Here is a 27,838-nt window from a genome sequence, read left to right as displayed (position 1 = left end):
CACCCCGCACGCAGGCCCTTCTTCCCTCCCTCCCTCCCTCCCTCCCACCTCCATGTGAAGGGGTTGCTCACCTTGTGCTCTGCTAGAAGGGCCCGGATCCCCTCCTGGCTGAGGGCAGTGGTGGCAGCCACGGCAGCAGTGGCACCAGGGTCCCCGGGCAGCTCCACCTGTTCCAGCCAGTCCATAAGCAGCTGCCACGACTCGTGGAACTAGAAGGCCAGAGAGGGGCTGCCATCAGGGCCGAGGGTCCTCAGCCCGGCCACCCGACGCCCCAGGCGGCTCGCCAGGCGGGGTGGCCTCTCCCCCCCCTCAGGTGGGGCCTCCTCCTCCTCACCCCAGCCAGGTACCTGCTTGGCCCCCTTGCGGGCCTCGTCCAGGGCCCCGCCCTGGTCGCTCAGCTCCTGCAGCACCTTGGCCAGCCGCTCCTTGGCGCTCAGCGCCAGGCTGTGGGCGACGGTGCCTTCCTGCGGCCGGCTCAGGTCCTTCACCCGGGCGGCCGCCTCCTCCAGGCCCTCCACCCTCTCGCTCTGCTTCTGGGCCTCCTTCATCAGGGCCTGCCAGGGAGCAAGGGGGAAAGGGAGCACAGGGGCCGGGCACCTCCCTGACCCCTGGCCAAGAGGGAGAGCCAGCAGGGGCTCAGGGTCAGCCCCTGGCAGAAAGGCAGAGGCCTTCGCCCTGCCTCAGGAGCATCTCCCTCAGCGGCCCTGGGCTCTATAGCTCTGAGTGTCACTGAGACTCCAGGGCCTGGGCGGGCACCGCCCTCTTCCCCATTGGGGCGACCCCATTGCTTCCCAGCTGCTCCCCGGACAGCAGGATGTCCTTGGCACAAAGACTACAGCCAGGTACATTTTATGGCTCAGGCCAGAGCGCACGCACGCACACACACAGACACAGGCACAGACACAGAGTGCCCCACCCCACGGGGCGGCCCAAGGTTCTCGGGGCAGCTCCCTTCAGGATGGCGCCTGCCCCAGAGAGAGAGGGGGGGCTGGGGCCCCTCCAGCTCCCTCCAGCTGACCTTCTGCTCCTGTATCTGGTGGGTGACGGTGTCGAGGATGTAGCTGGGCGGGGGGAGGGTGCCTAGGCGCTCCTCCATCTTCTCCACCCACTTCAGCAGCTCCTGGACGGTGGAGTGGAATTCCGTGGTCACGGTCAGGCTTTCGCTGAGCTGCTCCTGGGAGCAGAGGAGGATGGAGTGGGACCGGGGGGGCTGGCTCTGGGGCACCGTCCCCAAGCAGAACCACCCCCTCAGCCTTGGCAGAAGGATCCGCCCGCCCTACCCACCCACCCGAATGCCTACCTTCCTCTCTTGCACTTGGCTGGAGACAGAGGCCCACTTTTGCTCCAAGAGGCTCAGGCTGTGCTCCGTGCTGGAAGCCCCCCGGGGCAGGTGGCGGGTGGCCAGAAGGTGCCGCACCTGCTCTCGGAGGGTGTGGAACGCTTGCTGCCTGGAGTCCATCTCTTTGCAGAGTTCCTGTCAAACGGGGAAGGGGTGACGCCCTGATTCCCACTGGGCCAGTAAGTGGGAACAGGATTTGAGGACTTTGGGGTGCACGAGAGAGAAGTGGAAGAACAAAATATTTATTGGCCCAGGGTGTTGGTAGTCTGTGGAACTCCTTGCCACAGGATGTGGTGAGGGCATCTGGCCTAGGGGCCTTTAAAAGGAGATTGGGCAGATTCCTGGAGGAAAAGCCCATCGCAAGTTACAAGCCATGATGGGGATGGACCATCTCCAGGCTTTTGAAAGGAAGGGGCCTCCAAAGGCCAGAGGAAGGGGAAGAGGGGGATCAGGAGACAGTTATATCTCCAAGCGAGCCAGCCCAGGAGGAAACGGAGGAGAGCCAAGGAAGGGCAAAGTCATGCCTCTCGGGGCTGAGGCCAATCCTGCTCCCAGGGAGAAGGCAGGAAGGCTGGTGGGAAAGGGGGCCACCGGAAGAGCCCCAGTTCCAGTGGGCCTGGCCTGGCCTTTCTCCCCGTGGGAAGGGAGCCCAGGCACCTTGGAATCGGCCCCAGTGGAAAGGCCCTGCTGTGGTCTCTGGGCGGAGGGAGGGGTTTTCGCGGGGGAGCCTTTCCCACAAAGGGGCTCACCCCGTGTGCGGCCAGCTTGTCCTTGGTGGTTTCGGGGGGGCCACCAAGGGGCTTGGAGAAGAAGAGCTGCAGTTCCACGTGTTCCAGCCACTGTAGCAGCTCCGTGACCTCCAGGGTGAGATCCTGGACCTGCAAGAGACCGACGATGTTCCCGCTGAGCCAAGCAGAGCTCTCCTCCTCCTTCTCCGGCGGTGCCCAAAATGATGCATCAGGCAGGCAGGCAGGCAGGCAGGCAAGCGGAGACGTCCACCCCACCCCTCTGCTTCCTGGGCTGCCCCAGGCAGGCGGGCACGAAGGTGAGGATGCTGCACATGGTCCCACGCCTCGGGGAGAGGCAGACCCCCGGCAGGGCGGGTGGCAGCCACAGGCCCTTCGCCGGCAGTTTGGTCAGCCCCCACTTGCTGCTCAGGGTGGTGCCCCCCCGGCCCCTCCCCTGCCTTACCTGGCACAGGTTGTTCTCCAGCTCCAGCTGCCGGCGCTCCGTCTCGCCCAGCACGAAGTCCCAGTGCTGGTTCAGCTGCTGGAGTCGGCCCTGCAGCCCGGCCACCGAGTCTCTCCCGCTGGAGAGCAGCAGGCCCTGGCCGGCCTCCTCCACGGACCGGACCGTGTGGGCGTGAGACAGGACATCGTTCCGTAGCACCTGTCCGGGTGGGGTGGGGACGGGGTCAGCCAAAAGGGTTGGGGCCTCTCCTCTCCCTCGTGCCCACCTGCCCCCTCCCTCCCTCCCTCCCTCACCTTGTGCTTGGCCAGCTCGATCTCGCAGGTCTGCAGGTCCAGGCTGAGGGTCGGAGGGCCCTGCAGCTGCGCCCGGGTGTGCAGAAGCCACTGCAGAAGCTCCTCCAGCTGGTTCTGGAACTGGCCCAGGCCCAGGAGGGCAGCTTCCAGCTGGTGCTGCAAAGGGAAAGGCCCGGGAGGGGCGGCTCAGTGCCGGCGGCACAGGGGGGGGGGCTTCAGTCTGGGCCGATCTGAAGTTCCCTTCAGCAAAGCCTCGCTCGTCATCCGAAGCGCCGGTCCGTGGCCACGTTTCCAGCGGCCACCCAGGACTACCAAAGTGCAGCTCGCCTGACGGTCAGTGTGGTTTTCTGAAGGGTCATCTGTGAAGGCGGACATGTGGGGCTTGCCCCTCCAGATAAAGGTCTAGTCTGATGGTGAACCTCTGGAAGTGCTGGTGGGGCAGCCCCACTCTTGACATGAAAGTATGTATCTTATGGGTCTCCAAAATGCAAACTAGGTGCCACATCGTAGGAGTGGAATAATCGGCAGAACTGGGTCCATCTACAATTGGGGGCGGGGGCAGAATGTATTGGCTTTGGATCCCCTGGAGATCCAGTATCACGTGGAGGTTACTGTCCTCGTTTGGCACGATAAAGTTGGGAGAGATAAAAATCGCTGTGCTTGCAACACTACGAGATCAGTTAGTTTAGCAACATCCCCCTCCAGGAAGGTGATTCCTATTTCCTATCATCACATAGAGGAAGGGGAAGTAGCACGGAAGAGCCCTAAAATGGGAGGCGGCTGGAACTCTAGGGTGCAACCTCGGCAGGTATTGGCCAGACCCGGCATGTTCCAGCAGATGGCAAGGGCCAGCCATATGCTAGTCCTGGACTGGCAGGCTGGCACGGAAGAGAAGGGCAGTGGGCGTCCGCCACCTCCACGTCAAAGCCAGTCCTGGGTAGAAGGTTACTCTCTGGGGGCTTCCAAGAGGGATCTGAATACAGGGGCTAAACGGCAGCGAAGACTCGGCTCACGATCCGAGTTTGATCGCCACGGGCTCAAGCAGCCGGCTCAAGTTGGACTCAGGGGTCAGCAAATTGAGTGCCCAGCTGGCCTGGAGGGTGGGTGATGCGTCACCTGCGTAACCGAATTGTAAACTGCCCAGTTATGGGACAGTCTATAAGCAAGGAGGGCTGGGAAGACTGCATGGACTGGCTGGGAAACCAATCCAGTGTATGATGTGGAAGGGAGACCACCCTGTGTAGGAAACGGGGTCAGGGTGAGGCCTGGCCCACAGCGGATTCTCACCGTTTAAGCTGTCGAGTGAGCTGGGCATGAGGGGGTACGTGGTCTTGCCCATCCCTTCATCAACACTGAGCATGAGCCTGGGGGTGGCAGGGGGGGGGGGGAAGGCAGGAAGCACCTCCAGCCGGCTGCCAGACAAGAGCCAACGGCCCTGCCTGGTAAGCAGGGCTTGGCAAACCTCCGTCTTCCGTGAGACCTCCCAAAATTCTCCAGAGAGACCACTGGGGGGGGGGGCGGCCCTCCTTCCCTGCAGGGCACCCAAGGATGCAACCCCCCCTCCCTGCCCAGGCACCTCCCTCCAGCCCAGAAGGCCTTCCTTCCAACCGGTCATCCACCCTGCACCCCCAAGAGAAGTCCCCCCCCCCAGCCACAGGCCCCGGAGAACTCACCTGCCGGCTCACAATCTCATCTTCCAGGCAGTTCCAGCGGAGGCGGAAGTTGCCGAGAGTGGCGGGGGGGTCCTTCTGGCTTCCCCCCTTGGGGGCCACCTGATGCCGCAAGCTTTCTACGTCCACCTTGCGCTGGTACAGTTCTCGCTTGAACTCCTGACAGGAACACGATGGAGAAGGGTGTGTGTGTGTGTGTGTGTGTGTGTGTGTGTGTGTGTGTGTGAGAGAGAGAGAGAGAGAGAGAGAGAGAGAGAGAGAGAGAGAGAGAGAGAGAGTGTTGGGAACAAAAAGCAAAGCACGCTACTTCTATACCACCCCATAGCGCTTCAAGTAGTCTCTGGGTGGTTTGCAAGTGAATAATGAAGGCTACGCATTGCCCCCCCCCGTCCCCCCAGCGAGCTGGGTACTCATTTTACCGACCTCGGAAGGATGGAAGGCTGAGTCCACCTGGAGCCGGCTACCTGGGATTGAACCCCGGGTCGGGAGCACAGTTTTAGCTACAGCACAGCACTTTAATGACTGCGCCGCAAGGCTCTGTGGCATTGTGGTTAAACCGTGGGGAAGACTCTTGTGGCCTTCAGCTGTGGCCTTGCCACGGCTTGGATCCATGGAGCACCTCCCATCCTTGCAGCACTCTGGCTGTCCAGCCCAGCGCAAGAGCTCCGAGCAGCGGGGCGGCAGGCAGAGAACCTCCTTCTTCAGGAGATATTGCATCTTTTTCTCCTTGATCGCTCCTTCATGGATTGCTCTCCTTCATGGATTGCTGCCTTGTCGTGGCGAAGGGGCTTGAGTAACTCAGAGAAGCTATGGGCTATGCCGTGCAGGGACACCCAAGACGGACAGGACATAGTGGAGAGTTCCGACTAAACGCAATCCACCTGGAGTAGGAAATGGCAAGCCACTCCAGTATCTTTGCCAAGAACGCCCCATGATCAGAAACAAAAGGCTAAAAGATATGACGCTGGAAGATGGGCCCCTCAGGTCGGAAGGCGTCCAACATGCTACTGAGGAAGAGTGGAGGACAAGTACAAGTAGCTCCAGAGCTAATGAAGTGGTTGGGCCAAAGCCGAAAGGACGCTCAGCTGTGGACGTGCCTGGAAGTGAAAGGAAAATCCAATGCTGCAAAGAAGAATACTGCATAGGAACCTGGAATGTAAGATCTATGAACGTTGGGAAGCTGGAGGTGGTCAAACAGGAGATGGCAAGAATAAACATCGACATCCTGGGCATCAGTGAACTAAAATGGACAGGAATGGGCGAATTCAGCTCAGATGATTATCATATCTACTATTGTGGGCAAGAATCCCGTAGAAGGAATGGAGTAGCCCTCATAGTCAACAAAAGAGTGGGAAAAGCTGTAATGGGATACAATCTCAAAAATGATAGAATGATGTCAATACGAATCCAAGGCAGACCATTCAACATCACAATAATCCAAGTTTATGCACCAACCAGCATTGCTGAGGAGACTGAAATTGAACAATTCTATGAAGATTTACAACACCTTCTAGAACTGACACCAAAGAAAGATGTTCTTCTCATTCTAGGGGACTGGAATGCTAAAGTAGGGAGCCAAGAGATAAAAGGAACAACAGGGAAGTTTGGCCTTGGAGTTCAGAATGAAGCAGGACAAAGGCTAATAGAGTTTTGTCAAGAGAATAAGCTGGTCATCACAAACACTCTTTTCCAACAACACAAGAGGCGACTCTATACATGGAAATCACCAGATGGGCAATATCGAAATCAGATTGATTATATTCTCTGCAGCCAAAGATGGAGAAGCTCTATACAGTCAGCAAAAACAAGACCTGGAGCTGACTGCGGTTCTGATCATCAGCTTCTCATAGCAAAATTCAAGCTTAGACTGAAGAGATTAGGAAAAACCACTGGGCCACTCAGGTATAATCTAAACCAAATCCCTTATGAATACACAGTGGAAGTAAAGAACAGATTTAAGGAACTAGATTTGGTGGACAGAGTGCCTGAAGAACTTTGGATAGAGGCTCGTAACATTGTCCAGGAGGCAGCAACGAAAACCATCCCAAAGAAAAGGAAATGCAAGAAAGCAAAGTGGCTGTCCAACGAGGCCTTAGAAATAGCAGAGAGGAGAAGGGAAGCAAAATGCAAGGGAGATAGGGAAAGTTACAGAAAATTGAATGCAGACTTCCAAAGAATAGCAAGGAGAGACAAGAGGGCCTTCTTAAATGAACAATGCAAAGAAATAGAGGAAGATAACAGAAAAGGAAAGACCAGAGATCTGTTCAGGAAAATTGGACATTTTAGAGGAACATTTTGCGCAAAGATGAACATGATAAAAGACAAAAATGGGAAGGACCTAACAGAAGCAGAAGACGTCAAGACGAGGTGGCAAGAATACACAGAGGAATTATATCAGAAAGATTTGGATATCCCGGACAACCCAGACAATGTAGTTGCTGACCTTGAGCCAGACATCCTGGAGAGCGAAGTCAAGTGGGCCTTAGAAAGCCTGGCTAACAACAAGGCCAGTGGAGGTGATGGCATTCCAGTTGAACTATTTAAAATCTTGAAAGATGATGCTGTTAAGGTGCTACATTCAATATGCCAGCAAGTTTGGAAAACTCAACAGTGGCCAGAGGATTGGAAAAGATCAGTCTACATCCCAATCCCAAAGAAAGGCAGTGCCAAAGAATGCTCCAACTACCGTACAATTGCACTCATTTCGCACGCCAGCAAGGTTATGCTCAAAATCCTACAAGGTAGGCTTCAGCAGTATGTGGACCGAGAACTCCCAGAAGTACAAGCTGGATTCCGAAGGGGCAGAGGAACTCGAGACCAAATTGCTAACTTGCGCTGGATTATGGAGAAAGCCAGAGAGTTCCAGAAAAATATCTACTTCTGCTTCATTGACTATGCGAAAGCCTTTGACTGTGTGGACCACAGCAAACTATGGCAAGTTCTTAAAGAAATGGGAGTGCCTGACCACTTTATCTGTCTCCTGAGAAACCTATATGTGGGACAGGAAGCAACAGTTAGAACTGGTCATGGAACAACTGAGTGGTTCAAAATTGGGAAAGGAGTACGGCAAGGCTGTATATTGTCCCCCAGCTTATTTAACTTATATGCAGAATACATCATGCGGAAGGCTGGACTGGAAGAAACCCAAGCCGGAATTAAGATTGCCGGAAGAAATATCAACAACCTCCGATATGCAGATGATACCACTCTGATGGCAGAAAGTGAGGAGGAATTAAAGAACCTTGTAATGAGAGTGAAAGAGGAGAGTGCAAAAAACGGTCTGAAACTCAACATCAAAAAAACTAAGATCATGGCCACTGGTCCCATCACCTCCTGGGAAATAGATGGGGAAGATATGGAGGCAGTGTCAAATTTTATCTTCCTGGGCTCCATGATCACTGCAGATGGAGACAGCAGCCCTGAAATTAAAAGGCGCCTTCTTCTTGGGAGGAAAGCGATGACAAATCTTGACAGCATCTTGAAAAGCAGAGACATCACCTTGCCAACAAAAGTCCGAATAGTCAAAGCTATGGTTTTTCCTGTCGTGATGTATGGAAGTGAGAGCTGGACCATAAAGAAAGCAGACCGCCGAAGAATTGATGCCTTTGAATTGTGGTGCTGGAGGAGGCTCTTGAGAATCCCCTGGACTGCAAGGAGAACAAACCTATCAGTTCTAAAGGAAATCAACCCTGAATGCTCACTTGAAGGACAGATCCTGAAGCTGAGGCTCCAGTACTTTGGCCATCTCATGAGAAGAAAAGAGTCCTTGGAAAAAACCTTGATGTTAGGAAGGTGTGATGGCAAGAGGAGAAGGGGACGACCGAGGATGAGATGGCTGGACAGTGTCTGCGAAGCAACCAACATGAACCTGACACAACTCCGGGAGGCAGTGGAAGACAGGAGGGCCTGGCGTGCTCTGGTCCATGGGGTCACGAAGAGTCGGACACGACTAAACGACTAAACACACACACAGGGCTGCCAGCCGTGTGCTCTGCCTGGGGAACGGGCAGCTTCTCCCGGAGAGGTTACTCTGGAGTCCAGAGGGCTCCGGCACCCCACCTGTCCCGGCAGTGCCACGTCACGCTTCCTCGCTCAACCCCAGCGCAGTCTGCCAGCCAACCAGCCAGCTCGCCAGGGGGTGGACGTACCTTTCCACCTTCTGGAGCACAGGGAGCAAGGCCCCACGGCTGTTCCTCTCTCCCAGGGGGTGTGAGTGAAGTGAAGGGGCCCCTCCCCTCTCCTTCTGGGTGCCCCAGGCTCCCCCCCTTGCCTGCCACATCTTGGGGGTTCATCTCACCTTCAGCTCCAGGAGCTGCTGCTTCACGGACTCCACGTCTCCCCTCACCAGGAACTCTTCTGCCATCCTCAGCTCGGCCTTCTCCAGCCAGCCCAGGTGCCCCTAAAAAGTGGGGGGGGGGCAGAGGAGGGTTGGTCCTGAGCAGGGACAAGGCTTGGCAGGCGGGCGGGCGGGTGTGCAGTTCCATGTGTGTGTTATTTCAGAGAGAGCAAGAGAGCGGGCAGGCCTCGCTGGGCACTAAACCACCCACAGTCTGTGAGCCGAGGCCGACCGCAGGACAGCACAGGTCCTCCTCTCCATCAAGGGAACGGCCCGGGCGAGGGAGCCGATGCTGCCCCAAGGACGAGGAGGAGAGCTCCGGCTTGCCAGCCCCTCGCCGCGGGTCGCTCCCTCTTCCCCCCCTTTGGCCTGGCGGGGCCCAAGGTGCAAGCGCAGGGGGCGCTGTGGCTCCCCGGCCGGCCCCACCTGCCCAGCCCACCCCGCCTGGGGCTGCTGTGGTGGGAGCCGGAGGACGTGCAGCCTGGATAGCAGGGACCCCCCCTCACCTCCATGGCCTCTTGGTACGCCTGCGAGGCCTGCAGGTGCTGCTCCAGGTGGGCCTGCCGCTCCGTCCACACCTTGCTCAGCCTGTGCCAGCACGAGTAAAGCTGTGGGGGGGGAGAAGGGGGGAGATGGGGCAGGAGACGACACCAAGGAGGGGGAAGGGAGGGGTGGATCAGCTGCTGCCTGGTGGAAGTCCAGCCGCAAGAGGCCCCCTCCTCCAGGGCCACCTCCACCTGGGCCGCCCGTGCCAGGCCACGTAAAAAGCAAGGGGCTGCCACATTGGCCACAAGACCAATTTCCACGCCCACGTTGTGGCGACACCCCTTTTGCCAGGCCAACCAAAACGGCGCAGGGCTCCAGGCAAGCTTTGGAGACCACAAAGGTCAATTCCAGGCCTGATGTGGCAAGAAGCGGGTGGGAGGGGCTGACGCCTCCCACGCGTGGCCTGCCTCCCGCTTGAAGAGGCGACGTCCAGGAGGGGCCAGCAGAGTCCCGACTCAGGGTCACCTGCACCGGAAAGGCCCCTCGGCCTGCTTGGGATGGGTCGGGTTTCAAAGGAGGTCCCCGGCGGCTTCCTGCCACTTGCCCCCTTCCCATGTGGGTTGCTCTCATAAAGCACAGTGCAGGTTTTGGACCACGCAACAAGACGTCTGCTATCCCCAGCATTGTGCCCTTCCTGAAATGCTGCCCCCCCCCCGCATGGCTGGGTCGGAAAGGATGCCCTGGGACCTGCTTCACTTTTGCTGCTGGCAACTCCGCCTGAGAAAGGCAGCGTCTGTTCCCCCACCCACCCCCCGCTCCACCCAGGACGCTTCCTGCAGCCCTTCTGGGGGGGGGGGAGGGAGGAGAGAAGCCCAGCCAGACCCCGAGGGTCCAGCCCCTGGCGGCTGCTGCACAAAGACCCCCCCCCCAAGGGACCACCGAGCAGATGCCTGGGTCTGATCGGCCACTCCTTGGCAAAGCTTCACCCCTGAGAGGACTCTCGCGGCCGGAGGCTCCTCTCCTGACCCACCCCCGCCCCACTCCCGAGGGTGGCCTCCCCCTGGGGGGGGCTCCTCCTGCCCCCTGGCTCACCTCGTCCAGGCTCTTGGTGACGTCCGGTTTGTCTGGGTGGCCGCAGGAGGACATCAGCTCCACGCCGAGGCTGCCCAGCGAGTCCAGGTCGCTCTGCAAAGAGTCAATCTCTCCCCGCAAGGCCTGGAGGGGGGGGAAGGGCATCAAGGGGAGTGGGGGTCCAAAGGGCAGGGGGCCTCCCCAAGTGGAGCGAGGCTATGGCCAGCCGGCTGCGCACCGACAGAGGCCAGCTCAGGCTCCCCTCGGCCAGGACAGAGAGCCAGAGCCACAGGGAATGGGTTGGCGGGAGGAAGGGAGGTTTGTCCTGGGGGGGGGCAAGGGGTCGCACCGTATGAGGGGAAAGGGCACAGAGTGAGGTCTGCAGTGGTGAAAAGAGAGCCGAGAGGAACTTCCTCTTGCTCGTGGATCCAGCAGGGCAGGTGGGTGATTTGTGAGAAAAGGAGGAGAGCCTTCTCCACACGGAGGGAGGGAGGGAGGGAGCGCCCCGCTCTGAAACTCTGAAATCCTGGGGGGTGGGATGGGGGTCAGAGGGGCTCCTGCTCAGGGTAGCCTGGTGGAAGGCTCCGGGCGACAGCAAGACCTTCGGGGAAAGCGAGCCGATGGCACCAGACATCTTGTGCCAGATGGGGCCGGAGGGGAAAGGGGTTCCGCTCTGGTCCAGCCAGAGACCCTCCCAGGGGTCACGATTCCTCCAAGGTGGCAGGAAAATACAGCCCCCTTTTGCTCACAAGAGACAGGCCCCAGTACCTGCATGACCGCAAGCCGGGCCCGAATCGCCTCCGGCTCCGAGGGGCCCTCCTCCAAGTCCAGCACCAGCTCCTGGGTGTCGCCAAGAGTGGCCGCTAGGTCCGAGAGTCCCTGCCAGAAGCGGTCGGCCAGGGTCAGGAGGCCGTGCAGCCAGGTCTCCCGCGTCTCGCCCTCATGCCACAGGGCTTCCCACTGGCCGAGCAGCTGCGCCACGCGGTTCTGGATCCCTGTCCCCAAGAGACGGAGTGCTGAGCCCTGTGAGCCTTGGTCTCTGGACGGGACCCACAGAAACCCTCCTGCTAGGCCCCCCCAGCCCTGGTTGACCCAGCGCATCGAGGAGCAGGGCCCACCTCCTTCAGGCCACCCAGAATGGAGGGCAGCCCAGGAGTACAGCCTGAGGGCCCCCGTCAGACCTCTGAGCATCAGCCCAGCACCCTTGGAATCTGGGGCCAGCAGCAGGACACAAGGAAGGGAGGAAGGAGCAGATGATGAGTGGAAGGAAGGAAGGAAGGAAGGAAGGAAGGAAGGAAGGAAGGAAGGAAGGAAGGAAGGAAGGAAGGAAGGAAGGAAGGAAGGAAGGAAGGAAGGAAGGAAGGAAGGAAGGAGGGAGGGAGGGAGGGAGGGAGGGAGGGAGGGAGGAGTCAGAGCAAGTGCTAGGCAGCCCAGCAGGTGAGGTGGAGCCCCTGCTCAGGTGAGGGATGCACGGGAGGGATGACGGGGAGCGCTGAACGTACCTTGGTGGGTGCCGGTCTGCAGGGCAGCCAGCAGCTCAGCCCCCTGTCCACGGAGGGTCTCGAGGGCTGTGCCCAGCCTCTCCAGCTCCCCCAGCCGGAGGCTGTTCTCCCGGACCTGCTCCCGGAGCCAGGCCGCATCTCCTCGCACAGCCAGGGGGCGCTCCATGCGGCCCCGCAGCCTCTCCAGGCACTCCTCCATCAGCTCCATGCGCTCGGAGAGCTGTAACACACAGAAAGGGCGAGGAAGGTGAGGACCTCCCAGGTCCCTGTGGTTCGCCCAGGGCGATAAAAAAGAGATGGGTGCAAGGCTGCGGGGAGGGGCAGCGCCCAAAGGGAGGCCTGGAGGCCGTGGCACCAGCTCACAGCCCGGGGGAGCGGGGGGGGGGGGCTGGAGATCAGCTGGCAGCTGGCAGTCTTCCTGGCTGGGCAAATTTCCCCATCGGCTGCCGGCTGCCCTCTCCTCTTCCCTGCCCCAGGGAACCTCACTTGGACAGACCCTTGCCTGCCTAAACACTGGGGGTCGGTGGGAGGGAGCCTGGCCTATTTTCGTGTCAAACAAAAACACAGCACAAACAAAAAGGGGGGAAAATACAAGAGACAAAAATGTTGTGATACCTTAAAGGTTAATTGTTATATTTTAATGTGAGCTTTCCTGGATGGCACCCACTTTTCCAGACATTAAAAGAGTCAGACCATGTGACTGGCGACACCCAGTGTGGGGTAGTGGACAGAGTGAATGAGTAGGACTCAGAAGGCCTGGGTTCAAATCCCCACTCAGCCACGGAAAGTCAGGCGTGGGTGGGAGAAGGACGGGTAAAACCACCCCTTAAATCCCTCACTTACCTTTGAAAGTCCATTTAGGGTTGCTAGAAGTCGGTTCCAACTCAAAAACCCGTCACGGTGTGAATGAGGCCATGCATAACCATGGCAGTGACAGAGTGCCACTCTAAAGTCCCAGGAAGTGGACTGGATCCATGAAAGCTCACATTAAAATCTAGCTGGTAGTCTTTAAGTTGCCCCCCACACCTTTGTTCCTTGTTTCTTTCCTTTTGGGGGGGGGGGTTGGCTATGTTTCCACAGACTACGTAAAATGGCTACTTTTTTTGACAACTAGTCTTTTACAACTTGCCACTAGTTTGTGGGTGGTTGGGTGCTGAACATTTTCCTGCCTGTGCTGCCAGGCCAGCTCCTTCTTCCTATTTGCATCTGGTCCCTTGGCCTGCCTGCTATTGCCCCCCTCCTTCTTCCCTGACCACCATTCAAGAAGTAAGCCTAAAGCATGCCAGAAACTCTACTTGTCCCTCTGATTGTAACTGTTGTGGTGAATGTGAGTAAACTGCACTTCTTTCCCTTGAAGATGCATCTAGAGTAACTATTTTACTATGAAAGGAATAGTAATGGGGCCACTGATGCAAACATATTTCTAATAAATATAATGAGAAAGGTCAAAGGCACCATCCACCATGGAATTCAGTTTCTCCACCCCTCCCTCCAAAAACTCTTCAGGGTTGCAGAGACCGTGGACCTTAATTAACATAACCCCCAGCAAGACAATGGGAGCACCATGATTGCTGCTTTGATTTGCATCTCAACAAGAACCAGTTCTGGCAGTCACCGCAGTATTTACTCAAATTTAGATTGATTCCTCCCCCTTGGACACTCCAACACTCTGAGCACCTGGACAGGTGTTGTTGTTTAGTCGTGTCGGACTCTTCATGACCCCACAGACCAGAGCACGCCAGGCCCTCCTGTCTTCCACCGCCTCCCGGAGTTGGGACAGGTAAGGTGGACCAACTCCTCAATGCTAATGAGCTTCCTGAATTGTTCATTCACTACCATGCCTGGGTGAAGCAATGCAAGTAGCCACAGGCCCATTGGGAGCAGACCTTTTCCCACGATGTCCCCCAACAGCTGCGCCCAGGTGAAACAATACAGCCAGGGATCATCCCCTAGAATAGTGCCAGACCCCCAGATCCCAAATCCTTTGCCTAGAATCCATTCCCCTTTCTGAAAAACCGGATCTATTACCAGACAAACTCCATTCCAAGTCTCAGAACCGCGCCCCCCCCCCCTTGTATGTACATCCGATAGAATTCTTTGTTAACTATTTCCTGGTCACGTATGCTGTGTCCCAAACCCTGATTCCAGAATACAGAAGGTATAAAACCCCCTGCTACCGTTCTTCGGGGCGGACTCTCGTCTTTGCTTGCAAGAGACAAGGTTTGTCTGTCCTTAACTGAATGCAATACGAACGGCAATTCTTTTGAACTCTCTCTCTTGTCGGATTTTATTGGAATCTATTTCTGACCTGCTTAACTCTTGAGACTGGCTCTGGAACTCAACAGTAGTCTGTGGATCCGAGGGAGAGAAGGGAGCCGAAGACGATCGGCTACACCTGCGGTGTCTTTTCTGCCTTGTGCCCGGCTAAGGCAAGGAAGGAGCAAATCCCGGATCTCCCCTAAGCATTTTTTTTGTTTACCAAAAACCCCAGTAGAGACATCTCGCAGTCCTTTCAGTGGGTCAGATTGGGTGCTAAGCGGTCCACTGATCCCCCAACGGAGGAGGCTCGGGGGGGGGGGTCTCAGCAGAGGGGCCTGAAGGGCCGGGGGAGCCTCTTTCCTCCGGAACCCACTGCAGGCACACACACACACAAACGCACAACCCCTCTGACAACAGAGGCAGCCTTGAGCCCCGATCTCCCAGCTCCCCCCTGCGTAACCCCCCCCCCCGGACCCGCCCTCCCCTCTGCCGGCTGCCCGGCTAGGGCTCACCTGGCTGTACCGGGGGATGGCCTCCTCCATCACAGCCGCTGCCTGCTGGATACGCTCTCGGATGCCGCGGAACCGCTCCTCCGCCAGCCGCCAGCCCTGCTGGAAGGGGGCTGCCTCCTGGGGGCTGAGCTCCCCCAGCTGAGCAGAGACGCGCTGGAGCTTGGCCAAGAGGGGCTTGCGCTCAGCCGCCGCCTCCCGGAGAAGCTGCAGAGATGGGGAGAGTCCTTGTGGGTGTGGGACGCAGGAGCCTTCCCGCACCCAACCCTGGGGGGGGCCCCCAGGCCTTCCTCCTCCTCCTCCTCCTCCTCCTCCTCTGCGCTGCAGGGGCTCTCACCTGCAGCCTCTCCTGGTGCTCGCGGAAGGTCTCACAGCTCACGTCCTCGGAGGAGAACAGCAGCAGGGCCACGGCACTCGGCGTCTCCTCTAGCCACGGCTGGAGCGCCTCCTGGGCTTCAGCGTACTGAGCCAGCAGCAGCTGGGCACGCTCCACCTGCGCGCCACGGGCTGAGCTTCGGTGCACAAGCTGCTCCATCTCCTCCCGCAACCGCTGGGCCAACGGCTGGGGGGAACAGGGGAGAATAATTCAGGGTGCTCAGGCACACACTGGGGGCAGCGCCCCTCTCCGCCTCCTCCTCCTCCCCCACTCGGAAGGCAACGGGTCTCCCCATCGTAAGGAAGCCTGTTGCATTCCTGTGACATGTGTGCACACTTGCAGGGGTGGGTCCTTGTGGAGGGGGGGGCCTCTTGTGACCTGAGGGCAACCAGACCCTGCCATGTGTCCGCAGAAGAAGAAGTGGGGGGGGCGTCAGAGGGGCAGGGAGGCGTGAGGGACCACCCTGGCGACCCCACGGCATAGCAGTGTCTCCTGGAGGTCCAGGCTGCCAGGTCCCACCCAGGTCCCACCCAGGCACACAGGATCCCACTCATGCGCATGCGCACATGCTCGGCCAGCTCGCCTCACCTGGAGCTGCTTCTGCAAGTCTGAGGGGCAGCGGCTGAGCAGCCGGTCCGTGACGGGCACAAGCCGCTCGGCAATGCTATGGTGGTGCAGGATCTCGGCAGAGAGACGCTGGGGATGAGGGCGGGGGGAAGGAAAGGATCAGAAACAGGAAGAGGGGGCTGCCATCGAGACACGATCCGCTGTGTGGCCCTGCCACGTAGGCCTGCTGGCTTGGTGACTAGGAGGCCACGGCCCACCTCCCTCCGGCAGCAGCTCAGAACCAGAGGCACCGGTGGCATGCTGCCCGGTGGGGACGCCCAGCCAAGGAACCCCTCCCTCCCTCCCTTAGGGTGTCTCCTGAAGCCCCCCCCCAGGGCACTCACCTTTTGGTCCGCCAGCTGCAAAGGGAGGGCCTGGGCGTCCAGGCACAGGGCGCCCAGCTGGTCGAGCCGGGAGCTGAAGCGGGAGGTCTGGTCCATTTCAGACCGCAGAGCCTGCTCAAGCTGCGACAGAGGGAGAGAGGCCATGGGGGCCCCAGAAAGGCTTTCAGCTTGGTCGGTGGGGGGGCTCCATTCTACTTTTGTGCTAAGGGTGCCTAGCGATTCCAAGAGGGATGCAGCCGACCTGCTGCTTGGCATGCTGGGTGCTTGTGCAGGGACACGAGGCTCTCCCGGCGTTTACAGGGTTCGCTTTCTCTACTGAACTGTGTGGCGCGGCTGCAACAGCCCCCTTCCAGAGACGGTGGGGTGTGGTGGGGACTGTGCAGGACTTGGCCATTCCTGGGGGGGGGGTGTCAGAGGATGACCTGCCCCTGGGGGCCATGATCCCCGTGGCTCTGGGCTTCCACTGACTCCTGTTCTCGCACTTCCCAGCAGGAGACGGCCCACTGGCCACAAAGTCCAGGGGAGAAGCGGGGTGCCCGTTCCCTGACCTTCCCCTCCCCGGGGACGGGGTCAGTGCCCTCCCCCTGGCCCTACAGCCCTCCGAAAGCCTCCCCAGCCCCCACCCCGTGACTCTGCTCCGCCCAGGACCCGCCTCTGGCTGCGGCTGGGAAGAGGGAGAGAGGATCCCCTCCCGGCTGGCACAGCACCTTCTCCACATCTGCAGCCGTGACGGGGCCGAGGCCACCTTCTGGCCAGCTGCCCTCCGGGAACAGCTCCTTCTCCAGGCGGGCCAGCCAGAGGGCCAAGTCCTCCTGGGTGGCGTCCAGGCGGGCGGAGGCCTCCCTGGCCTGCTCCAAGCGCTGCAGGATGTCGGCACTGCTCTGGCCCACGATCAGGAACCGCATCCGGACGGAGTCCATCTTCTCCTGGGCCAGGTGGGCCTCTTCCTCTACGGGCGGGACCAGAGGTCAGCGTCGGCTCAGCCCCACGGGATGGGGGGAGGTGGGCGGCAGGGCCCCCGGCCCGACCTGCCTTCGGAACCGACCCATCGCCCGGAAGCCGACCCTAGGCTACCCCCATCCCATGCCCAGGTGCGCCCGAGGGAAGCTGCAGCCGAGAAGGACCGGCGAGAGAGGAAGGCCTCGGGGGCACAGGGGGCGTCCTCCCGCCCCGGCACCGCAGCAGGCCCTCTCCACCGGTTCCCCAGCTGGCCTTCCCCACTGGCTGGCGGCGACTGCCCTGAGCCTCCTCGGCTGGGCCTCGGCCACTTGCCTGCCACCATCTCCATCAGCCGCTGTCCGTGTCCCAGGGCGCCTTCCAGTTCAGCCGTCTTGGCGCGGATTTCCTCACACAGACCCTAGATGGAAGGCAGCCATTTTAAGTGTTAAAGAGCAGTCTCTCTCTCTCTCTCTCTCCCCACTATAGCATGCCCCCCCCCGGCCAAAGCGCGGAGCTCCTACTCCCCTTGAGCCAAGCCATTTTGCAGAAGCCTTGCCTGTCTGGACCCTTGGCCCCGGCCCCCCCCGAGGGGTCCATCTCCCAGCCCCGCAGAAGATGATGGCCATTCAGGGGGCGCTGCCTCGGCCATGGGCTTGGCCAGTGGGGTGGTGTCTTCCCATGGTGAGAGGGGGGGGGTCTGTCCTGGCATTCCCTCCCCCCAGAGGGGCTGCACGGTACACAGCCGGCCACTCTCCTGACCCTTTGCTGCACCATTTCCACGTCAGGCGAGGAGCAAGGGCTCCCCGGGGGTATCGGATGGGTCCCCCTCAACCCTGACACAAAGCACCCCTATGCCACCCCCCCAAGTGCAGCGTAAAGGGCCCGTTCCCCCCTCCCCAGCTGCCCAACGCTGCACCTGGATTTGCTGATGGGCCTCCTGGGTGGGGTTCAGATTCCCGTTGGCTCGCCAGAGCTGGGCCAGTTTCCTCTCGGTGGAGCCCAGCCAGTCCTGGAAAGCGTCCACCGATTCCTGGAAGGTGCAGGCCGTGGGAAGGATCTTCTCCAAGGAGCGGTGCCTTTCGGAAGAGGAAACAGGTCAAGGGTGAATGAGGGTCAGGTGGGCCGCTGATGGGAGAGAGGAGTCCATGCCCCCAGATCATGCAACACGTGGAAAGAGTGGGGAGGAAGGGAGGGAGGGGCTCCCCATCCCTCTCCGGAGGAGACCCGCCCTCCGCCCCCCACATCCACACACTTCTAAAGCACAACGGATCGGAGTGGGATGGCCTCTGATGGCAGGACGGAAAGGGTGCTGATGTACAAGAGGGGCAGGAGAGGCCAGAAACGAGAGCTGGAGCAAAAGGAGAGCCAAGCCACAAGGAGTGAAGGGAGCCTCTCTCGGGCGCAAGGGGGGGGGCTCTTCAGGGTCTCGACCAGGACACGAGGGGCGAGGCAGCAAGAGGAGGAGAGCAGACGTGGCTGCGGGCGAGGAGTGCCCACAGGGAAGGGCCACGGGAGGAAGCCGGGGCGTTCCCCCCCCCCCCCCGGGAGAGAGAAGCAGCAGCTGCTGGCAAAGTCCAAGGCTTCCGATGTGAGGATAGGAAGGAAGAGATCAGAGGAGGGGAAGCCGCTTTGGATAAGCAGCTTAACAGGTCCACAGACGTCTTCGCGTGGCATCTCGGACGGAGAGCGGGACCATCGACCAACCGGTGCAGGTCTCTTGGCACAATAAGTGCACGTGTGGGTCACACCAGCGTCCCGCACCCCACAGGCCTCCCTTCACGAATGGGGACCCTGCAGTTTCCCAGAAAGCTCTTCTCTCTTCCCCACAAGACCCTCGTGGCACACAGGCCACGCTCCTCCTTCCACTGACCCACAGCTGTCTCACCCAGGGCATTCGCTCTCGTCCTGTTAACAGATCTTGCCCGGTTACTTTTAATTCTTTTCAGCCAGTAACGCCTGACTCTGTGGCCAGGGTGCTTGATCGCTGTCGGGCCACCACCTCCTCCTTGGACCCTTGCCCGGCCTGGCTAATCAAAGCAGCCAGGCCGAAAACAACTGAGTGGGCCACAGCAATAATAAATGGGTCTCTCCTTGAGGGCAGGTTTCCCCCTGCCCTCAAGGAGACACTCATTAGGCCCATACGAAAGAAATCTAGTTTGGCGGCGGACGAGATTGGCAATTATAGGCCCGTCGCCAATATTTCTTTCTTGAGCAAAGTGGTGGAGAGGGTGGTGGCTGACCAGCTTCAGGCACTTCTGGATGAAACAGATGCCCTGGATCCGTTCCAGTCGGGCTTCAGGCCGCGCCACTGTACAGAGACGGCATTGGTCGCCCTGTGTGATGACCTGCTGAGGGAGGCTGACAGGGGCAAAACGTCCCTGTTAGTCCTCCTCGATATTTCTGCGGCCTTTGATACCGTCGACCACGGTATCCTCCTGGGGAGGCTCTCTGAGTTGGGAATCAGTGGCCTTGCGCTGGCCTGGCTCCGCTCCTTCTTGGAGGATCGTCCCCAGAGAGTCCAGCTTGGGGAGAGCATCTCAGCCCCGTGGAATCTCAATTGTGGGGTCCCACAGGGGTCGATTATCTCCCCAATACTGTTTAATATCTATATGAGACCGCTAGCGGGGATCATCAGGGGATGTGGAGCGTCGTGTCACCAGTATGCTGATGACACTCAGCTCTACATCTCTTTTTCACCTACCGCAGGTGATGCCGTCCTGTCCCTCCAGCGCTGCCTGGGGACTGTACTGGAATGGATGCAGGAGAATGGTTTGAAGCTGAACCCGGACAAGACGGAAGTCCTGAGGGTGGGGGCTCCCAGGGTTGGTGACTTGGTCTACTCTCTTTCATTTGGGGGGACGACCCTGGTACCGGCCAGTGGGGTTCGCAGCTTGGGCATACATCTGGACCCGACGCTTACCATGGAAACCCAGGTGGCGTCGGTTGTCCGTTCCGCCTTTTTCCACCTTTGGCGGATTGCCAGGCTGCGGCCCTATCTTGATACGGGGGGCCTCACTACCTTAGTACATGCGCTCGTAATCTCAAGATTAGATCACTGCAACGCGCTCTACGTGGGGCTACCTTTGAAGCTGATACGGAAACTTCAGATGGTGCAGAACGCAGCAGCCAGACTTCTTACCGGAGGGAGAAAACACCATCATATTTCCCCTATTCTGGCTAGACTGCATTGGCTGCCCATCCGTTTCCGTATAGACTTCCAAGTTTTAATGCTCACTTATAAGGCCCTAAACAGTCTGGGACCTCGATACTTGGCGGAACGCCTTCTCCCACCCAGATCTACCCGCACCACCCGCGCGAGCCAGGAGGTGAGGCTGAGGAGCCTGACCCCGAGGGAGGCCCGGAGAGAAAAGATGCGAAATCGGGCCTTCTCGGCGGTGGCTCCCCGCCTTTGGAACAGTCTACCTCCTGACATTCGCGCTGCCCCTACGCTGGGTACATTTAAAATCCAACTAAAAACATGGCTTTATGTCCAGGCCTTCCCTCCTGCCAGCATTTAATTTAATTTAGTTTAATTTAATTTAATTTCTCTTCTTTACCTATTTTCACTTATGATGTTTGGTATGTTTTGTTTAATAATTGATGTTTATGTTCTACATTATTATAATTGTATATTTTCTGTTGTTAGCCGCTCAGAGTGGTATAAATATACCAGTTGGGCGGGATATAAATCAAATAAATAAATAAATAAATAAATAAATAAATAAATAAATAAATAAATAAATAAAAACCGGTTGCTTGGAATTCCGGAGTTCAGTTCTGGACTTCAGGCCACCAATTATATCTACTCTCTCTCTCTCTCTCTCTCTCCTTTCCCTCTAAAGCTGAGGGAGCTGCTCCAGGTGGTGGACCAAAGGCAGGTGAACAAGAGGAGGCTTGACCCGGAGAAGACTGAGGGGCTCCTGGCCCATTGAAAGGCAGGCCAGGGAACAGGTCACATTCCACACACACACACCCAAAAAAAGCAGGTTTGCCCACTGAGTTGAGCTGTCACGGACTCACCTCTGAGCCAGGATGCCCAGGTCTCTGATTCTCTCAAGTCTGGTTGGTTCGCCCCAGATTTCAAGCTGGCAGGCAGCAGAAGAAAGAGGCAGGGCTGCTCCCCGAGGGAACACGGCCGGGCTGCTTGGAGGATTCTGCGGCCGGGAGGGCCTGCCAGAGCGGCTCGGTCCTCTCCCCACAAGGGCCTGGAAGTTTTCCTCTCCTGCAGTGCCAGGAGGGAGCCCAAGGGCCCACAACTATGGGTACAGAGCCCCCCTCCCCGCACACCTCTAGGGTGGCCTTGGTCCTCCATCAGGGTGGCCAGTTCACCACTGAAAGAGCTGCCCTCCTTTCCAGTAAAGTGTTAGGGGTCCTCCTGCTCCCCCCCACCCCACCCCAGGGGTGGCCCTTTGTCAAAAGAGAGGCAATCCACGCACACTGCCATGACTCCTGTTAACTGGCAGGAAGGGCACGACATGGTGGTGGGGAGCTGAATTCAATTCTGAACGAACCTCAGATGGGAGGTCTGTCCCAGGAGACGACCTTCTGGCAGAACCATTCAGACCCTTCCACTGAAATAACTGGTTGTTGCCTAGCTAGATATTTCAAAATGTGTGCTACTTATATAAATTATTAATTCAGGCCAAAGAGGACACACAAGGATTAAAAACACAGTGGCAATATGATCTGGATAAAGAATAGGTGAAGAATGGGATAAAATGTGGGACCAAAGAATTATGAAGAACATGTCTGTAAGGATAAAAGAAAACGGTTATAAGGTAATATGGAGGTGGTATTTAACGCCAGTAAAACTGAATATAATAAATAAAACTGTATCATCACTATGCTGGAGATGTAAAAAAAAGAAAAGGGGACATATATACATATGTGGTGGTCATGTGAACTAAGAAAGGAAGAATGGAAGCAAATTTTTAAAGAAACAAGGGAAATAACTGGATTAAATATTCAAATGTCCCCGTCAATGGCTTTTATTGAATTTGGTTAAGAAGGATCAATTGTTGCAAGAAAATAAGGACTTAATAGTAATAATGATTACGGTAGCAAGGTTAATTTTTGCAAGAAACTGGAAAAATGATAACCAACTCAATTTAGAGGAATGGTATAGAGAACCAAGGAGGATTGCAATTAATGATAAACTGACATGTGATATGAAAATAAGAAGAGGCCAATAAAAATAATGATTTTAAGAAAATACGGAGTGCATTCTTGGAATATGTATTTCGGAGAGGGAAGGGGTATACGCCGAGGGAAGAAACAATGAAGTTTTGGCGGGAAAATGGACTGAACTAAATTTAAAATATTATTAATGCTAGCCCTGAGGGTGAGGGTGGCAGTGATGTGATGTAATATGTAATATGTAATATGTAATTGTATTTTATTGTGGTGTTAGATTTATGTTGTTTGGGTTGGATGTTTGTTTAATAAATTTATTTTAAAAAATAATAAAACGAATTAGCACACGCCAATCGAATGCAAACACGTCCTCCTTTTCTGTAAAGCCTAGCCAGAGTCTCTCTCCAGGGTGCTCCTGCTTCTCTTGCTTCCTTCAAAGGCCTCCTTAAAGCCCCCCCCCCCATCCGTGCACCTCTTCCCCCCTTGGCCCCTCCCCAGCCATGGATCCCAAGCAGAGGCAGGGCAGCAGCCTGCCCCGCAAGAGGGGCTTCGGTTTTGAGCTCAACAGGGCAGGGACCTGGGCGCTCTCCTTTTCCGAGGGGGGCGGGCAGGCAGGGAGAGTCTACCCATGGAGCAAATACAGAGAACAAGAACAAGAACAGGGCAGGCCGGCAGGTGGGCCTCCAAGGCCAGGCGCACTAAGGGAATCCCGCGGGGGTCACACAAGGGGCCCTTTGGGGCCGGAGAGCAAGCCCCCTTCCCTCTCGGCACGCGAGGGCTCCAGACTCACCTGCCTTCGGCTCTCTGGATGAGGGTCGCCCACGTCTCCTGAAGGCTGGAGAGGTTCGTCTCCCACCCCTCCTTGGCCAGGGAAGGCTCCGGGGGGTTCTGCTGCCTCCCCTGCAGGAGGTGCTCCACGAGGGGTCTCCGCTCGTCCAGGAGGCGCCGGAGAAGCTGTAGGGCGGCAGGTGAGCGGTGCCAGGAGGGTTCCCGGCCGTGACCCAGAGCCTTCTGCCCCATGGCCATGCGGAGTGTTTCTGAGGGTCACTGATCTGGAGGCTGGCTGAAGCGCCACGGCCAGAGAGGGCAGCGCCCGGATCGCTCTTCAGCCTTAGCTTGGCTTTAAAGCTTTGGCTTGAAAGAGCTACCATAGCTTAGCTTAGCTTTCTCTCTCCCTCTCCCTTTCCTTTCTTTCTTTCTTTCTCCCTCCTTCTTTCTTTCTTGTGCCAACCAGTTGCTCGGGGTACTTTATTACTTCCCGCACTTCCTACACCACAGCTTCTGCACTGAGCTTTTGTGGACAGCAGTCCCCTTCCTCGGGTACTTCTGACGATTGGACTCTTGTCTCTTTTTATAACCACTGAACTAAGCAATCTGTTCTGTTTCTTGTTTCAGATAAGGTTTTCCTCCTAAGGACGGTGCCCTGGAGGTGCTCAAGAGCCCCGGGAAGAAGGGGCGGTTCACTGGCCCACGCCAGCCGCCCTTCCTCCCGAGCCCCAAGGTGTGCCAAGGCACAGAGGTGCCTAGAGGCTCATCAGGAATGTCCCCCCCCCCTGCCATCTTTGGCCCTGGCAGGGTTCTCTGGGAGAGCGTGGTGCATCTTGGCCCATGTCCACCCATTTCTGCCCTCACCGCTGTGCCCACACAGGAACTGGGCAGCAGGCCTGACTTGAGGGAGGGTTATTCCCAAGGGCCAAGGGCCAAAGCCGGCCTCCCGCCAGCAGGAGCAAAACTCACCTTCTGCTCTTGGAGTTGAGCTCTCGCCACCTTGGCCTCAGAGGAAGGAGGTTTCTGGCCGGCCATGAGCTCCTCCATGTCTTTCACCCAGGCCAGTAACTTCCCCAGGGTCTCTTGGGCTGGCGCATGGCTCCACGAGTGCCCGTGGAAGGAGGCAGCCTGGAAGGGGGAAAGGTGGGGTGGGGCCCCGGAGTCAGAATTCGGCCTGAGAAGCCCCATCCCAAGAGGGCAGCGTCCTGCCAGCCCACGGCGAAGGGGCCGGCCACAGAGAGGGACCGGACGGTGTGCACCAGCAGCCACGCTGGACCCAAACGCCTCGCTTCTCACACCAAAGGGAAGGCGGCTCCCGTCCCTCGGCCCGGCCCAGACAGATACCGGCTGCTCTCGGCAAAGGGCTCTGAGGCAGAGACCCACGGGTCTAAGCAGGAGAGAGCCGAGAGGCAGCCGGACCCATCGGCTGGCTGCCAAAGGAAGTTCACAAGGGCACACTCGCATCTCAGACGCCTCCCCTGTGAAGACCATTCCATCCCGAGGCCACAATCTATCCACTGCCCAGCCAGGCACAGGCATTCTCCACGTTCTTCGTGGCCTCTGTCCTGGTGCACTGAGGGACAGGTGTGTGTGTGTGTGTGTGTGTGTGTGTGTCGTTCTGCATCTTTCCCCTGAAACACCTTTCGGTCCTTCTCAAGGCTGCTCCGCTGCTCCAGAGAGCAGGTAGGAGGCCTCGGATACTCCGAAGCTGTTGGGGAACAGCAGGCGCCGGGCGGCAGCTTTGCAAGCCCCCAACCAGGATGGCTTTGGGACTGCTCCAGCACCACCCTGTGGGTGTGTGCACACGCACTCTCATTCACCTCAACCCACCCACCTGCGCACGTGCACAGCGCCGTTCAGACAGTAGAAGCAGCCAGGCCTGCTGAGGTCCATGTGCCCAATGCAGGGCAGGGCCTACCGACACAGGGGGTCTTCACGCCTGCTGCAGCCAGACGCCCAGGCCCACAGAAAGGTTTGGAGCAACACCGGGGCCTTCCTCTCAGGCAACAAGCTTTCCTTGCTTACTTGCTCTGGCCTGGGTTGAACGGCGCAAGAGGCGCCTGCTTGCAGTGAGAGGCCAAAAGAGCTTTGGGGGGCCTGAGGAGTCACACCTAACAGACATTCACCTCCTAATGACGAGTTTGCAAAACGAGGAGGCAAGAAAAGCCTGCAGGAGGAGGGAGGCCTTTTGCCAGTGAAGGAACTTTGTTCCTCCTCCACATGGACCTGGTCTTCTCTAATGTAGATGGACCCTGGGAAGCAGGCCAGTTGCTGTGGCTGGTGGGAGTGGGGGTGGTGGGGAGCGTCACCCCCTGTGCCCCTTCATGAACTGGACCAAGGAAGGACCACGGGGGAGCCCAGAGGACGAGCGCAGCGCAGTTCATCACAGCTGGTGCGGTCGCGTCTGACCCACCCGTGACAGAGGAAGCCAGGAAGACCAACGCCGATGGCTCCGAGAGGCTGGTTCCCGGCGCCTGCCATGAGCCTCCTCGCTCGCTCGCTCGCTCGCTGGCAGCCCTGTGAGGAAGGCTGCCTCTCCCCTCCCCTGCCACCCAGACGGCTCCCCCTTGGGAACAGGCAGCCTGAACCCCAGCCTGGACCCTGAGCTACCTTGCCGGGAGCGCCAGCCCCTCCCCCAGGCGGTGCAGCCCCATCACAACCCACAGCCATGCCCGGCGTTGGTTTCAGAGCCTCAAACCCCCCCCCCCCAGGCAGAAGGGCAGCCAGCCTGGCAGGCCCCTTCTTGCGAAGTCTCTTGCAAATAGGGAAGGCTGGGGACGAGACAGGGCCTCGTGCGGCAGGAGTGGCTGCAGAAATCCAAAGACCGGGTGCAGCCCACGCCCTGAGCCAGGACACAAGAGCCCAGGGCCACGGGGTGTGTGTGTGTGTGTGTGTGTGACACCAGGGCAGGGCGGAAGGGAAGGAAGGAAGGAAGGAAGGAAGGAAGGAAGGAAGGAAGGAAGGAAGGAAGGAAGGAAGGAAGGAAAGCAGATGATGAGTGGATGGGTGGAAGGAAGGAAGGAAGGAAGGAAGGAAGGAAGGAAGGAAGGAAGGAAGGAAGGAAGGAAGGAAGGAAGGAAGGAAGGAAGGAAGGAGGGAGGGAGGGAGGGAGGGAGGGAGGGAGGAAGGAAGGAAGGAAGGAAGGAAGGAAGGAAGGAAGGAAGGAAGGAAGGAAGGAAGGAAGGAAGGAAGGAAGGAAGGAAGGAAGGAGGCGGGGGGCGTGCATGCTCCCGGCGCTCGGCTCCCACCGGTGGCTGCCTATTAACCTCAGGAACGGCTCCTGCACCCTCCGTCAGGACCTTCACGGTTCGGATGATGACGGGCGGCTGGCTCTTGTCCCCACCCGGGTACTCGGTCACCTCCACAATCTCAGTCACGATGGTCTCAGTCACCTCAGTCACCTCGGTCACCTCGGTGGTGGTGGTGGTGGTGGCGGCGGTGGGGAGGGGGGTCTTCCAAGACCAGCTGCCTCCAGAGGACCTGGGGGGGCTCCTCCAAGGCCCGGCCTCCCCCGCCACGGCCACAGCCTCCAGGTGTGCCTTGAGGGGGTTGCAGGCCAGGCCCCCGTTCTGCACTTTGACGTCCACGTTGTTCTGCTTGGGGAGGGGGCTGCCGGGCTGGGCTCCGTTCCAGCCATTCTCAATCACCAGGGGGCTGAGCAGGGGTTTCTCCGGAGGGCCAGCGCCCCCCCTCGGCTCCGGCGTTGTTCCTTCCCGGCGAGGAGCATCCGGGGGCCGCCAGGCCCAAGTCCCTGAGGTAGGAGTCCTTCAGGAAGTCCTCGGACCGCCCGTTCTTCTCCCCCAGGCAGCTGGGCCTGCTCCCCACGTTGCCCATGGCTGGCCGGCCGGGGAGGGTCTGGCCAGGGTCAGGAAAGGGCAGCGGGGGGCGGCTGCCTGAAACAGAGGAGGGGGAGGTACTGTGTTACCTGCCAGGCCCCATGGAAAAGGCCTCCTGGCATGAGGGGGTCGCCCCTGGAGCCCAAGACTGAGCCCGTGCCCCCCCCCATGGCCACGGTTCCTGCCACTGAAGCCCACGAGGGAGAGCCCTTGGCAAATTCCTTCGGGCTTGGCTTCCGCAGGGCCCTGAACATGAAGGCAGAGAACTGGGGGAGAGGGGGGAGTCAAACCCTGGCGGAGCTGGGCTCCTGGGGGAGAGGGCCTGTCTGCCCCCCACGAAGGAAGCCCCACTTAGCGGCACCACAGACCTCCACCCAAGAGCCTCCGCAGGCCAGGCGGCGCCTCAATCACAATGGGAAACCCCGGGAACGAACGCCGGGGCGGGAAGGAGGTGGAGAACCGCAGGCCGAGAGCGGCAGCTGCTCCCGGCCAACCGCCACCACCTCCTCGTACCGTTAGATTAACTCTCCTCGGGCAAGCTGGAGCCCCCAGGACAGGAAGCCATCTGTCCACAGCACCCTGACAAAAGGGAGCTGGTGGGAAGGGAGGTGGGCAGCAGCGGGGGGGGGGAAACCATTTGTCACCAGGTGCCCAGCCATTGGGCAGAGGGCCACCCCCGCTGCCCACCCAGGCTGGGCTTGGAGAAGTATGCTGTCGGGCACCAACCCCGGGCACCTCGGAGGCAAACCCCCCCCCCGGGGCAAGGCTCCTGCAAAGCTCAGATGCCCAAAGCCCACAAGGCCCCCCTGGGGTGGGGGCCAGGGGTGCCCCTGCAGAGAGCCCCCCTTTGTCCCCCCTTCCCTCTCCACGGGGCAGAAGGGGGAGCAGCAGAAGTGGGGGGTGCACCTCTCAGCCCGACTCACCCACCTACCCAGCTCTCCAGGCTGCCTTTCGGCTCAGTGTGCCCACGCAGGCCCCAGGGCCCCCAGCACCTTCTCTGCCCCACGTCAGGGAGGCTCTTGGGAGTGTGGGGGGGGCCTGGCCAGGGAGGGGGCTGGGCTGAAAGGAGAGGAAGAAGGGAAGAGCGGGCAGGCAGGTGGGCCAGAGCCCAGGGGTGTGTGTGTGTGTGTGTGTGTGTGTGTGTAGGGGAGGCATTTGTTACCTTCATGATGTGGCAGGA

General features: G+C 58.8%; 1 protein-coding gene across 1 annotated transcript in view; it reads right to left on the bottom strand.

The window, feature by feature from the left end:
• The window catches only part of LOC110084799 (microtubule-actin cross-linking factor 1, isoforms 6/7), a 41,694-nt gene extending 13,868 nt beyond the window's left edge, over window positions 1–27,826 (bottom strand). The window contains exons 1-25 of the mRNA XM_078393105.1: window positions 27,821–27,826; window positions 27,590–27,717; window positions 26,089–26,587; window positions 23,792–23,950; window positions 22,845–23,008; window positions 17,838–17,997; window positions 17,255–17,339; window positions 16,690–16,931; window positions 15,983–16,102; window positions 15,621–15,728; window positions 14,994–15,218; window positions 14,660–14,863; window positions 11,889–12,108; window positions 11,155–11,381; window positions 10,408–10,530; window positions 9,336–9,437; window positions 8,791–8,892; window positions 4,497–4,652; window positions 2,824–2,979; window positions 2,531–2,728; window positions 2,089–2,217; window positions 1,301–1,474; window positions 1,019–1,174; window positions 348–554; window positions 72–209 (exon numbers count right to left, since the gene is read on the bottom strand). Of these exons, the coding sequence (XP_078249231.1) occupies window positions 72–209; window positions 348–554; window positions 1,019–1,174; window positions 1,301–1,474; window positions 2,089–2,217; window positions 2,531–2,728; window positions 2,824–2,979; window positions 4,497–4,652; window positions 8,791–8,892; window positions 9,336–9,437; window positions 10,408–10,530; window positions 11,155–11,381; window positions 11,889–12,108; window positions 14,660–14,863; window positions 14,994–15,218; window positions 15,621–15,728; window positions 15,983–16,102; window positions 16,690–16,931; window positions 17,255–17,339; window positions 17,838–17,997; window positions 22,845–23,008; window positions 23,792–23,950; window positions 26,089–26,587; window positions 27,590–27,717; window positions 27,821–27,826 (4,188 nt within the window). The remainder of the gene's footprint in view (window positions 1–71; window positions 210–347; window positions 555–1,018; window positions 1,175–1,300; window positions 1,475–2,088; window positions 2,218–2,530; window positions 2,729–2,823; window positions 2,980–4,496; window positions 4,653–8,790; window positions 8,893–9,335; window positions 9,438–10,407; window positions 10,531–11,154; window positions 11,382–11,888; window positions 12,109–14,659; window positions 14,864–14,993; window positions 15,219–15,620; window positions 15,729–15,982; window positions 16,103–16,689; window positions 16,932–17,254; window positions 17,340–17,837; window positions 17,998–22,844; window positions 23,009–23,791; window positions 23,951–26,088; window positions 26,588–27,589; window positions 27,718–27,820) is intronic.
• Window positions 27,827–27,838: the final 12 nt, after the last annotated feature.

The sequence above is a fragment of the Pogona vitticeps genome, chromosome 4, assembly GCF_051106095.1.
Source record: "Pogona vitticeps strain Pit_001003342236 chromosome 4, PviZW2.1, whole genome shotgun sequence".
In the NCBI taxonomy this organism is placed as follows: Eukaryota; Metazoa; Chordata; class Lepidosauria; order Squamata; family Agamidae; genus Pogona; species Pogona vitticeps.
The sequence above is the reverse complement of the archived record's forward strand: the minus strand, read 5'-3'. Positions and strand labels throughout refer to the sequence as shown.